Raw genomic sequence first — 14,077 nt, forward strand, 5'->3', positions numbered from 1 at the left:
CAATTGCTATCTCTTGTTCTGATTATAAAGATACCGTGTAAGGACCCCAATCAATCAACGATCAAAGTCCTTCAAGTCAGGCGCTCTTTGGACTCAGAAGAAAACACGGAGCCTTGTACCGGAGAGCTTACAGTCTAGCGCATCCCTCTCAAAGATCATGCCCTCATTTCTGTGTGCGACATTTCTGTACCAGGTCTGGAGTCCAATCTGTCTCTCTGTGATAGCTGGGGTGAAAAAGAGTGACCTGTCTCTATAAATGTGCTTAAGCCATCTTGATGTGCGGATAGGATTCCTTCTTAAGAGGACTGGGGCAGCTTTAACTGGAAACAATGGACTCCACAGGTGCTAATAATAGGAAGAAGGGTCATAAGCATTAAACTAACAGCTGATGGGTGCAGTCTGGGCTGGAAAGAGGGGTTTGTAATGTTCTGGAAGAACATGGTTGGACAGTTGAAGTAGGCACATGCTACTGCAGAGAGACCAGAGAGCTATAAAGATAGCGTGAAAGAGGCCTGTCTTTCTCACTCCCGCTGTCCTTTTGCACATGAGAGTTGCCCCACCGAAGCCTATGAACGGTACACATAGGTGAAGGCTTGCAGGCCCATACCCAGGTGTCAAGAGTATTCAAGTGCTCTGATTCATCCAAGAGTGCAGAGCAGATGTATGAGTGCAGGCAGGGTCCCCAAAGAGATTAAAGCCACTTTCCCCTAGCCAAATGCCAGGTCAGTCTCCCTGAAGTGCAGCAGGACACCGTGGTGCAGAGAAACCCAAGCTATATCTCTTCGCATGCGCAGGGATGAAGTTTCCGATAAATTTAAGCCTCGATTCTGCAGGTGCTTATGCATGTGCTAACCTTTACTGCTGCGATAGTCATGATACAGTCACAAATGTCCAAAATGAAGGTGATAACTCACTGCCACTTGTGGAGAGCTTTAGTCACCTTCCGCAGATCAGAAAACTGAGCCTCAGGGCTTGTCCAAAATCATTCAGGGCATCCCTGGAAATGCAGAAACACAAAGCAGGTTGCTAAATGGCTGCTTTTGTGCGTTAACTGAAGGCTAAAATTACCGAGTGAGGTCATTTTCCCGGGGTAGAAAGGACTGCGCTCTCTCCTAATAAAGAGCTTGAAACTCTCTGCAGCACGGGTTGCAGAAGGGGGAAGTTTGGTGCTGGCGATAGGTGTGAAGCAATCCACATTTTCTGCTGTTCTGTTTGCAAAGGGGCTGTTATCTGGGGTTTTGTCTCCTGTGAGCACAGAACAAGATCCCACATGCCTGGGATCCTAGATTTCCTCACTGCATACTTTTGTCTTGCCTCCTGGGGATAGTGAGCTGTTTCCAAGGGAGAAAATGTCTCCCCGGTGTTTGTTCTTGAGCTTTCTCAACTGCTGCTGACTCTCCCGACTACCTGTCGTTAACTTGGCACTCGGGCTCCTGGCGTGAAAACGCTTGTGGATGCTGCGCGTGTTCCCAGCTGTTTGGATCTTTTACTGTGTAGGCTGAGACATACCAGAGTTTTCTTCAGATAGCTATTATATTGCTTTCTGGAATCACCTCTTCTTCTTATAACCATCCAAAAGATTTTTCCTCTCCACTTCAACTGTGCAAATAGATGCAAAGGTAAGTAGATGTCATCGTTTTTAAACGGACAAAAAACTGCCAAATCTCTCGGGAAGTCTGCCGTTGCAAAGTAAATAGCTTTGTGCGGTAAGGAAGGAGTCACTCCCAGCAAATGACCAACCCTGTACAGAATGACATGTATAGAGCGAAGATCTAAAATGCCATTGCGAGTACCTTTGTTGGATGACTAAGCTGCAAAGGAATAGATAAAGTCTGACTACATGCTCTACCCGATGAGCCATCTGTTAACAGGGGTGACAGTAGCTGAGAAATTGCTGCGTTTCGCAGCCAGGAGCATGGGAAGCTAGCATTAGGTCACCTAGATTGCTCCCTTCCCCTCAGTTCCTTGCTGAGAGTGCATGCCTCTGCAAGCTGTCCTGACGCTTGACGGAAACTCAGGATACTGCACTGGGCGGGGAGCCTGGGAAGTCTGGCACCTACACGCATAATCCCTTTTGCCTCTGCTGACAATGAGAAGGGCACAGTAAGTTACTAGGGTTACCATACATCTCCGTTTTCCCAGACATGTCCTCCTTTTAGATCCTCCGACCTCCGTCCGGGTGGCTTTTTAAAAAATATAATCAAACGCTTGGGATTTTGCTCTGCTCTGAAAGTTTTTCCCAGCATTTCCCAGCTTGCCCTAGCAAGGAGCCGCTGGGGCGGGGGTAGGAAGGTTGGAGGCAGGGCGCACGCACGCATGGCCGGCATGCAGCCAGGTAGCGGGGTGGGAGCAGCCCCAGCAGCTGGATACAGGTAAGGCTGCGGGGGGCAGGGGCTGGAGGGCCAGGACTTGGGGGCTGGGGGGGTGCATGCATGTGTGTGTGGGGCAGGGTTGGGGGCTTGTGGGGGTCGGTCCAAGGCTGCAGCAGGGCCGGTGCCTGTGCTCGTAGGGGCAGGGCTGGGGGTCGGGGGTGAGGGGCACCAGCAGGGACGGGGGCTGCAGGTTGGGAGTGAGGGGCACCAGCATGGCCCAGAGGGGCAGGGTACTCTTGTTTGGGGTCTGTGAGTCAGGCTGGGGGGCTGTGGCTTGGGAGTGAGGGGCAACAAAATGGGCAGAGGCAGAGCACCCACCGTCACATACGCCCTCCCTCCGCCCGCACGACAGGTGTCCCCTTTTTTGGAACTGGACAAACGGTAACCTAACAGTAAAACTACAGCAGCCCGGGAGTTTCTAGGCAACGGCCACAGCCCATTCACAAGAGCACACGCGTGATTTGTACTGAGGTTCAGAGGAGCTGGGAGATGTTTCACCCCGAGGTGTAGCACGGGGCTCAGAAGGCCCTGGGTGCTTCGAAAGAGCCGGGGCAGTGGGGAGTGCGCACCAGTATTTGTCTGATTTTCACCTGTTTGAGGCCATCACCACAATGTGAAATGACAGCGCAGCAGCTCCTGTTGTCACTTATCATTTATTACTGTAGTGCCAACTCAGCAGCAGGCCCACCAGTCTCCTTCATACATATCAAACCCAGAAATGCAGATCCTGAGGGCATTTCCTCAGTTTATTGTCACTTGGTTTATACAAGGAGCAAACAGTCGCCACGCTTTATCCCAGAAGTGGCTGCATTTCAGCATTGAACATGATTTCTGTATGGCAAGCGTGCAAATCCCGTTAGGATCTGACCAAAAGGCCCCAAAGGAATGCAGTATTTTATATTTTCCATGTTTGCTGAAAACTTCCGAACGTTCAAACAATCAGAAAACCTTGGCACAGGATGAAAACTAGGGCACGGGGTAGGCTTTCTAAAATTAGGAATAACCCCGGGCTGCGTGGGCAGCTGGGAGAAGGGAATTTCCTACGTGTCCTTCTGATTCATTGAAACTGAACTGTGATGTACTGCTTGCTTTCTCAAAACCAAGTTTCACCTTTGAGTCACTGCTCTCCACCTAAGAAGGAAAGAAGGTCCATAAGGGGCTGCTAGCAAGACATCAGTTAAAGACTGGGGGTGTGCCAGAGAGGAGAGATGCACACTAGTGCAGTTACAACAACAGCTAGGGCTATGGGCAGCCGTGGAGGTCAGGCATGAGAGGATGCAGTGGCTTTGCCTGTCTCTGCTTTCATATTAATCCTGCTTCGTCTCGCAGGTTCTTAGCGCTTGGTGCTATAGGAAAAATCTGCTTGCTTCAGGCAAGGGGGAAAAAAGATCAAAGACTCAAACTCCTCTAAGAGGGGGACAAAGTTATTTTGTGAATCTGGTATCTTTTATTAGACCAACTCAAAAAAATGGAAAAAATCTTTGCAAGCTTTCGGATATAAATACCCTTTGTCAGGCCGATGAAGCATCTGCAGTTGGTGCGTGCCCTTTCTGGATGGAGTGAATAGTCAAGAATAGCCTAAGAGGGAGTGCGCTAGAGGATCACAGCGGAGGCATGCAAGAAATTTGAGCACCATACTGAACTTGCATGCCGGAAACGCCACTCAAAGGTGCTTTTTACCCCAGAAGGTTCAAGTCGAATTCTGCTTCGAAGAGCTGCATAAATTAGTTCCTCAATAATTCCCCACTGGACTCTAAGATCTTCAGACAGGGAGCCATACGGTCATGTAAGTCTGTGCTGGAAACTGTGGGCACAATAAACTGATCGATCGTGTTACTCCTAGCCCTGCAATCTCAGCACTGGATCTGGAGTCAAACCTTCCTGTTTGTTCACCATTGTTAGTGCTACAGATCTGGCAGGACCAGACCCTCCTCTCTCAGGTCTGCTGTGCAGCCTCCTGGTTTCCAGGTTGCACCTGCAATGGCTGCATCTAGGCTGGTTCTCATACCTTCCCACTGCCGTCACCCGTACTTTCGATTCACTAGCTAGTGCAAACTACTAGTATTTCAATCCTCCCGCCCTCCCAAATCCAGGCAGGCATCTTATGGGCAAGCCCCAGGCCGGGAGGCATTGGGGTTCAGATGCCCCCACTCTCGCTTGATCTTAGCCAAGGGATCAAGACCCATCCATGCGCATGGCTCTGATAGGAAATTGGTACAAAAATGTCCTTAATGTAGACAAGGTCCGGTAACCATCACTACTGAGAGGTGAGCAGAAAATATAGCACTCCACTGATGTATCTGAATGCTCTGCTTCGTTCTTCCTTCCTGCTGGGAAAAGCTGTCAGGAAGGTTTCGAGGCGCTTGGGTTAGGAGTGACCATTCCTGTTAATTCAATCTGTGTGGTATCGTGTGCTCTCTCAAATGTTAGCACTTCTCTGCTTTGGCAATGAAAAGCAAGCCAGCCTCACTCCGGATGTAAGTGCGATTTCCATCCAGGCTCCTCAGACCTGCAGTCCTTTTGCTGCAGACGCCGAAGGGAACATGCATTTCCTGAGGTACTAATGGTCACTTTTGAAACGAAGCAGCAAAAGTCCTGGCATTGCTATCGGTCTTGGTTTAAAATCACAGCCCTCTCTTTTACAATTTGAAAAGCATTCTCAAATCACATTTGGGCTCAGTGTCCTCAAGTGTATGCAAAACGTGCTGGTGAGGGGAAAGGATGATTGTCTGGGAGAGACTACAGACTGAAAATTGGGTCTAGCAAACTAGTAATGGTAGAGATGCCAACTTTAATCTCTTTAAATGGACTGTAGCGTAACTAACCTCAGGCTATTGTTTTTCACCTCGGCGTGACTTGAGATATGTTGGCAGGCCAGGGGTGACTGTCAGCCCCAAAAGCCTGCTGTGCTAGATGGCAACTGATGGTTTCTAGCAGAGAGCACAAGTTAAAAAAATTGTCTTGAATGTAGCCAAGGTTCAGAGGTGGGGAGGGTAAAAGGATGAGCTGGGAGACTGTGTTCAAGTGTCGGCCTTGCTTTGCCTAGGGTAAACCGTAAACTTGGTGTTTCATTCATTTGCAATGTAGCAGTTGTTAAGAAGATTATAGTGAACCAGTGTAGCCTGGGAACTGTGGATCTAAGGTAAAGAGAGCGGATTAGCAAACAGATATCAGCCTGAAAGTTGTGTGCATCTTTGCATGCCAGCAAAGGCTGGTAATTTCACTAGTAGAATATTTTACACCTACATGCTCTAGCAATGGGATTAAGTCTAGGGAGGCAAATTCAGGGCTACTGCTGCGTTGTGCTTGGAAAACGCATCCCCTCTTTCATTAAGTGAGCCTTTGGTTGGAGGGGGAAGCTGAATTTCCTCATTGGTGAAGGTTGGGATGAGCAGTACCGCTCAGCTGAAGTTGGGTGGTTGTGTGTGTCACGACGAGTGTGGTACAAGCATGAGCATCTAGGCAAGCAAACAAAAATGAGCCAGGGGACTTGTCTTCTTCCTGAATGGCGCCTTTAAGTATTGCTTTGGCTAGTTTTGGAGCTGTGAGACATCTTCGTCTTTTTGTAGCCCTAAATCATGGGTTACGCTGAACAGGCTACAGGCATACTGCAGAAGGCGTCTGTCTATCTGACAGCATGCTGTTCTCAAACACCCTCCTAGAGCTAGAGAGACAGAGAAGCCTACAAATGCATCTGTTAATTCGGGTTATTGCATGATACAGGTGAGGGTACCAGTGAAGGACTTCTACTTACAGGATTTGATTTGCAAATCACCGTTATGTGAAGAGGTGAAATTACTTTCAAATGAAATCTTTGTAAGTATTCTTTTTATTCCCCATACAGAATTGCCCTCTTTGAGATAAGTACTAACTCTTCCTGTTTAGGACTTATTTAAATTGTGCGTGGGAGAGACAAGACCTCTGTGACTGCCGAATAATTTGATCAGAGATTATTTGGGCTGTTCCTCCTACGGACGGTTTGCATAACGAATTTGACAGCATGCAATCGGAGTGGAGTTAATCCCTGACACTGCGTAGTTATTGACACGCTACAGCCCGGCTTCTACCCACCCCTAGGCCGTAATGTAATGGGGCACTGGTCTTCAAGTGACTTTACCTGAACTATGTTAAAGGGTTTAAATAGCCCCTTTTTTAGTGACAGGTTAGGAACACTTTCTACTAAATCCATAATCTGGCTAAACCTAATGGCTATTCAAGGTATGCTTTTAAATAAGCGTCTTGAAAATTCTCCAGCACATTTGAACTGCGCAGTTCAATTTCCTTTACTCAGCTTCTTGAAGCTATGCTAAATGAATCAGAAAAGCAAAGCCGTAACTTTTTCTTGAGGTTGGCTTGTTTTGTTGTTTTGTGTCTTTTTGTAGATAATGGCACTACACCCACGGAGAGTTCGTTTGAAACCCTGGCTGGTAGCCCAGGTGGACAGTGGTCTGTACCCAGGCCTTGTCTGGCTAAATCGGGAAGTAAAGCGATTTCAGATCCCCTGGAAGCATGCAACACGACACAGTCCTCAGCACGAAGAGGAGAACACCATCTTTAAGGTAGGGCAGGGGGCAATATGAAGACACAGTGTTAAAATCCTTTGCGTTTGTTGGCTTTAATTAGTTTCTTGACTACTGCTTCTCTCACCCCCCGTTTAAATCATTTCCTTCAAACGCAGCAAACTAAGGCCCACATTGTCAAAATGAGCAGTGGTCTTTCTTGGTACCTCTGAGCACTAACCACGTGCAAATGAAGCTTTCTGAACAAGCCTCCAGCTGTGAATGCATGTAGTCGCTCTTAAAATTTGAGGCTTATCTTTGTTTTTATTTTGTGTTAGAAAGAAAAAAAAAGTTAACACGGGGGGAACAAAAAATGCTCTGACTGCTACTGCCATAAAAAGTGTTGTAGCTGAGACTTCCCCTGAAAGAGGCAACACACTTTACAGTAGATTTGTTTAGAAACTTTGCCTCTTGCTCAAAACTGGAATAACAGCAGGACTTAACGGAGCCTGGCGCACTTTGCCTCCAGGCGTGGGCCGTGGAAACAGGAAAGTATCAGGAAGGAGTCGATGAACCAGACCCTGCAAAATGGAAAGCCCAGCTCCGATGTGCTCTCAACAAAAGCCGGGAATTCAACTTGATGTACGATGGAACCAAGGAGGTGCCCATGAATCCCATTAAAATCTACGAAGTGTGCGATATCCCGCAGTCCCAGGGGTCAATCATTAATCCAGGTGAGGGCTTGGTGACACAGTGCTGGTTACTAAGTCGGTATCAGTCCAGTGCATGTGCCTGTTTTCTCCGATGCATATTAACAACTAAGCTACCTCTGCAAACAGTTTAAAACTTTAAGGTCAAGTGGAGGCTCTTTGACTAAGCCAATTAAAAGATTTAAAGCCCACATTTAGCTGTGGCATTATGGGTAGTAATGGAGTTAGCTCATTATTTCGAATGATGTTTGTTAAATGCTGCACTGTCCTTGGCAAGGCTTCTCTCCGCCTGCCTCTTACCTCTGAAATCAAGCTTAAGTCATTTGTATAGCTGCGTGTCAAGCTTCCTTTCTGCTTGTAAATTAGTACTCGATATTGTAGCATGGAAACAGTGGGTTTCTGCAGTGAATGTAGTGCAGTTTCTCACCAGAGGACACGTGCTCTTAGCCCCGCAGGTTGTTCAAAACGGATGCCATCCACTATTTTAGTAGCATCCCGTGTTTCGTTGCGGACTCATCGCTCAGTTCGGGTATTGTTCTACCAGGGCAAAAGCTGTGAACAGAACCAAAAACATTCACAATCCAGAAACAATTGGGAACTTATCTGCGTGTCCTGATAGTTGGAAGGTGGCTTCCCCGTTTAAAGCTGAACGCTGAAAACATTTCGGATAAGCTGAACACAGTGAATTGGAAAAAAGAATGTGTTTAAATTAGGAAAAGTTGACACTATGGAGTTGCATTAGGAAGGACTTTTGCCCAGTACCTTGAAATTTAAGCTTTAACTGAATTCCTTATGAGAAGGAGCTCTCTTGCATCTGCTGTGTCTGAGCAGCAGCGAGAGAGAGTCTGATGTCTTGTACCTTCCTTTTCTCGGTGTCCAAACAGTTCAGTGTGCTCTCAATGCCTGCTTCTCTCTAGGGTCCACTGGCTCTGCTCCATGGGATGAGAAAGATAATGACCTTGATGACGAGGAAGAAGAAGAATTAAACCCATCTCAACATGTCCCCATACAGGACACTTTTCCGTTTCTTAATATTAATGGTCAGTACCATGGGATGTGATGTATCCATGATGGTATTGACTTATAAATCAGCATGGTGTAATCAACAGGTTTGGGTTTTACCACAGTCTTGATGAACTAAAATTCCTTAATTGTTTCCAGGTGACATTATCTTTAACCTCTGGCTTCTTTCAGAAATCTATTAAAGCAGCAATGCTGTTCCCACAGGGACAGATAATTTTGTCTCCTCTATCTATAGTAAATTAGATTCCCCTGAATAAGCTTTATTGAAATGATAACTGCCTGTTGTATAAAAGTCAGTCAAAGAATCCCCCGTTTTATATGTCAGGCTTAAATACAATAATGGAGCCATCTTTTATTCAGACGGCTATATTTTGTTCACCAAGGTTATGGCTTAACAAGTTTAAACAGTCGTGTTGTCTCAGCATTTAAATATTCTCGTGGAGCAGTTTGCTAGGGGTCACACGGAGGTTTAAAGCTCTCTAGGCAAGCTGGTTAGATGAGATGCAATGGAGCTCTACCCTGCCGGTATGCTAACCCATGACCTGAACTGCTTTTCCATTTGTTTTTCAAACCTTGCTAACATTTATTCAAATATAGACATTTAAAGTGTTAGCCACAGCTGAAATCAGTACATTTTACTACCTCTTCCAGTAGTGCTTGCAGAATGCACACTGAAGCCTACCGTTGAATGGGGCTATCTAAATTTGTATGCATCGAGTTTGTTTAGTCCAGTTCTCTGCAGACAGGTGCCTGATAGCCAGCCTGTTGACACCTCTTTTGCTGATATTGGACAGCTGAAGCCCAAATGGATCTACACACTGAACTCCCTTGTTGTTCTTTAGCAATATTTGGTGCAGCTCAAAACCAACAATTCTGGTGTTGTTTGGAGGGGGAAGGGACCCGGTTCATATTTTATGTGGTCCGCGGATCTGTGATTTGACACCAACTTTGGTGTTACCAGGAGCCGCTGCATTTAACAGGGTAACTGTAGAATGAAAAAATGAGAACAGATATTTTTTTTGTGTGCCTAGATTTGACAGTATGGAAAAGTAATGGCAAAATTTTTTCTAGCTAGTTGCATGCCAGAATGTGCAGATTAAGCTGCCCCATTGATAATAAACATGCACTAACTATTGAGCCAATTAAGAAAGGTGTGAGTTTTTAAAATGGACTCAGTTTGCCTGGTTGTTCTCTGTAGATTCCCCGATGGCTCCAGCCAGCGTGGAAAATTGCAGCACTGAAGCGGCGTGGTCCAAGAGTGCACCGGTCGATATGGAGATGCCCCCAAGTACTCTGCAGCATGACTTCTTCAGCTCTCCTGAGCTCTGGATTAGCTCTCTCCCAAGTACGTATGTATATGGATTTATGGGGCATCTGTCACTGGAATTGGAAAAGAAGTGGCTTGTTTGTTGTTTTCTACCACATTTGATGTCATGCACTTCAGCATACAGGACTTTAAAATGGACTTCTGCAACTCTTGTATTGCACTGTTCTTCCTACACTAGCGTCTCCCTACAGGGGTCTTTAAACACCAGGAAAGCCATTTTAACCATCTTCTCTCTTAGTGACAGATCTAGAAATAAAGTTCGAATATCGAGGAAAAGAGACTGGGGCAACCACAACTGTCAGCAGTCCCCAGGGATGCAGGCTGTTCTACGGAGAACTGGGTCCTATGCCAGACCAGGAAGAGCTGTTTGGACCTATTAGTCTGGAGCAAGTAAAGTTTCCAGGAACAGAACAGATCACCAATGAAAAGCAAAAGATTTTCACAAGTCGGCTACTAGATGTCATGGACAGGGGACTGATTCTGGAGGTCAGTGGCCATGCCATCTATGCCATCCGGCTATGCCAGTGCAAGGTGTACTGGTCTGGACCATGTGCCCCTTCGTCCACCACACCAAACCTGATTGAGAGGCAAAAGAAAGTCAAGCTCTTCTGTCTGGAAACATTTCTAAGTGGTAGGTACCTTTTTTAATGCTGAGCGACCACCTTGATTACTGGCTCTGCCCCTTGGCCAGCACTTAGCCGGGAAAATCGAGACCGGGGTTTGTACTCTTCCTCCTCGCTTTGGTGATGATCTGTACATATAGCACCCATTTCTAGGCTCATCTGAAGTAAATGGAAGCCTTTCCATTGACCTCAGTGGATTTTTGGCTCAGTTACATGATGAGAAGAAAAAGGCAAAGAGATTATCTGCCAAATAACAGGTTCCTTGTTCATCTCATTGCTATGTATTGGTGGCTAGTACAACCTTTGCATGTGGGTAGGAAAAAAGAAGTGCAATCAGCTGCTGGAGGTAGATTGGCTCTGGAATACATGGGGTGGAGATACTGAGCTAGAGCATACCGAATACCCAACTGAGATGATGGAGAATGACACTGTATCCACACTGGGAATATAATGCCCACATTTACCACGTTGCCTTTCTTCTTAGAACTGATTGCTCATCAGAAAGGACAGATGGAAAAGCAGCCCCCCTTTGAGATCTACTTCTGTTTTGGGGAAGAGTGGCCTGATGGAAAACCTAGAGAGAGAAAGCTGATTGTGGTGCAGGTAAGAGCTACTGCCTTGCACAAATGTGCCAGGGCACGTGTAGAACGAGCAGCTGAATCCAGTGGAGGCTTTTTTGCTTCAGCTGGTTTTTCTCCGTTTCCGCACATTCGATAGCAGAGAAACCTGAACTGAAAATCGGCAGAGATTTTTTGGCTTTGAAATCCAAGTGGGATGAAATCAGCTTTCACTGACGTGGCATGCTTCAGCGTCTAAACCACAGCTCGGCGTTTAGTGAAATTGTTCTGCAGATCACTTCTCCAATACGGGAGATTCCCAGTGTACTTGAGGACTTTGCGAATTTACTGTGCTGCTTGGGTTATCATCCTAATTAGGCTGAAGTAACCAAGGTTTCTTTTCTAACCAGGTCATTCCAGTTGTAGCTCGGATGATTTATGAAATGTTTTCAGGCGACTTCACACGTTCCTTCGACAGTGGCAGCGTGCGGCTTCAGATCTCCACGCCGGATATTAAGGACAACATCGTTGCCCATTTGAAACAGCTGTACCGCCTCCTGCAGACCCACCAAGATACCTGGCCCATGCCAGCCCCACATATGCAGATTACTCAACCGCTCCCAGCGCAATGACACGTTTGGTGTCCGGCTTATATCTGCTTTACTCCCCAGTTTCTTATCTGTACATATCAAAGGATAATCTTAATTTGTGCCTTGCCTGCATTAAAATGAAACCTGTGAAAATCCTGTATGCAGATGGCCAGATTTCAACACTACATGGAATTCACTTTTTGGAAGTCTAAATTGAAAAGCTTTAGGCGCAGCATCTTTAGTTACTGTCTCTCATTAAAACTCCTATACTGACAGGCTGTGTATAAATACTAGATCGGTGTAAGCAATTTTAATTCTCTTAAGTGTCTGTCAAACGATTTTCTACTTTCCATTAAACTGCTTTGAGAAATAAAATAAGAGAGAAAAAACTCATGATTTTTTATTGTTCTCTAGCTGCTAGTGGCTGGCTGGTGCTTTCTTTGTCTACTATCATGTTTTATACTAGGCGACACTATTTCTTTGAACGCAAACAATTAGTCAACATTAAACTCAAAATTAAAACTTGAAGCTGAATATTACAATTTTTGGTGTAATGCAGTTCTGAAGATTGTAAAGGTAAAATCTGGGCCATCGACATGACATTTTAATGTTGCTACATGAGGTCTTTTAAGCCAGTGTTTCAAAGGAGTCAGTACTATAAACGACCCTTTATCTGAAAGGGAGAAAGATGGAGTGTGCTCCAGGCAATTAGTAATAAAAAGTTAGTTCACTACCTATCACCTGGACAAGGGAGAAGAGATTGATGTCATATATCTTGACTTCAAAAAAGCTTTTGATCTGGTATCCCATGATCACCTCTTGGCCAAACTGGCCAGTTGTGGCCTTGGCTCCACCACGATCCGCTGCCTGGGAAATTGGCTCCGTGGTCGGACCCAGAGGGTTGTGACTGATGGCAGTCACTCATCGTGGTGCCCTGTGACCAGTGCGGTCCCTCAAGGCTCTATCCTGGGACCCATCCTGTTCAACGTCTTCATTAACGATGTGGACACTGGAGTCAGGAGTGGACTGGCCAAGTTGGCCAATGACACCAAACTTCGGGGCAAAGCATCCACGCCAGAAGATAGGCGGGTGATCCAGGCTGACCTGGACAAACTCAGCAAATGGGCAGACGAGAACCTGATGGTGTTTAACACCGATAAATGCAAGGTTCTCCACTTTGGGAGGAAAAACCTGCAGCACCCTTATAGGCTCGGCAGTGCTACGCTGGTTAGCACTACAGAAGAAAGAGACTTGGGGGTCATCATTGACCACAAGATGAACATGAGCCTGCAATGCGATGCTGCGGCTAGTAAAGCCACCAAAACGCTGGCGTGCATCCATAGATGCTTCTCGAGCAAATCCCGGGACGTCATCCTCCCCTTGTACTCGGCCTTGGTGAGGCCGCAGCTGGAGTACTGCGTCCAGTTTTGGGCTCCACAATTCAAAAAGGATGTGGAGAAGCTTGAGAGAGTCCAGAGGAGAGCCACGCGCGTGATCAGAGGTCAGGAAAACAGATCTTACGATGACAGGCTGAGAGCCATGGGACTCTTTAGCCTGGAAAAGAGCAGGCTCAGGGGTGATCTGATGGCCACCTACAAGTTTCTCGGGGTGACCACCAGGATCTGGGGGAACGTCTGTTCACCAGAGCGCCCCAAGGGATGACGAGGTCGAACGGTCACAAACTCCTGCAAGACCGTTTCAGGCTGGACATAAGGAAGAATTTCTTTCCTGTCCGAGCCCCCAAGGTCTGGAACAGCCTGCCAGCGGAGGTGGTTCAAGCACCTACATTGAACACCTTCAAGAGTAAATTGCATGCTTATCTTGCTGGGATCCTATGACCCCAGCTGACTTCCTGCCCTTTGGACAGGGGGCTGGACTCGATGATCTCCCAAGGTCCCTTCCAGCCCTGATGTCTATGAAATCTATGAAATCTAACTGCAGTTGTGCTCCATGCCCAAATACTTAACCTCTTTTTCTAAAGGAAGTTGCTCTCTACCTATTACCTGTTCTCCTTTTACTTAGCTGCTTTAGGTGAGCCTACTGAAGAGTACGCCCTCTTTCATGTCTGGATGTCAGATTATGATGCAATTATAGACGTGTGCGAGAGAGAGGGACCGGTGTAGGATGTGTGCCACAGCTTGCGTTCCTGTACATCACAAGCTGGCAGTTGTGTTTTCTAAAAGGTGTTATTTGGTGGCATGATCACAGCACACAGAAACCAGGACCGCTGGAGGTAATTTGGTTCCTTTCTGTCTAGGTTTTCAGTCAGGAAAGTTGAACTTTACAGAAGTTGCTGGCAAGAAAGGAATGACGGTCTTTGTGCTGCCAAGCAGAATTCACAACTCGCAAATTTAATGTGCTTTTAATTTTATTTTT

General features: G+C 46.5%; 1 protein-coding gene across 6 annotated transcripts; it reads left to right on the forward strand.

Annotated features, from left to right (window-relative positions):
* Nucleotides 1-1,137: 1,137 nt before the first annotated feature.
* IRF6 (interferon regulatory factor 6) lies at nt 1,138-12,173 on the forward strand. 6 transcript variants are annotated; one of them, XM_090026162.1, is made up of 9 exons: nt 1,138-1,619; nt 6,096-6,188; nt 6,755-6,931; nt 7,401-7,605; nt 8,499-8,621; nt 9,803-9,949; nt 10,170-10,562; nt 11,039-11,157; nt 11,522-12,173. In XM_090026162.1, exons 3-9 carry the CDS (start codon nt 6,758-6,760, stop codon nt 11,741-11,743), a joined length of 1,383 nt encoding a protein of 460 aa, XP_089882288.1. In that variant the 5' UTR covers nt 1,138-1,619; nt 6,096-6,188; nt 6,755-6,757; the 3' UTR covers nt 11,744-12,173. The 6 variants fall into 6 exon arrangements, with proteins under 6 accessions (XP_089882288.1, XP_089882287.1, XP_089882289.1 ...); XM_090026163.1 differs by lacking the exon at nt 1,138-1,619 and adding an exon at nt 1,778-2,103; XM_090026164.1 differs by lacking the exon at nt 1,138-1,619 and adding an exon at nt 2,122-2,372.
* Nucleotides 12,174-14,077: the final 1,904 nt, after the last annotated feature.

This window comes from Crocodylus siamensis, chromosome 13 (genome assembly GCF_052110815.1).
Source record: "Crocodylus siamensis isolate JL-2025a chromosome 13, ASM5211081v1, whole genome shotgun sequence".
NCBI lineage: Eukaryota > Metazoa > Chordata > Crocodylia > Crocodylidae > Crocodylus > Crocodylus siamensis.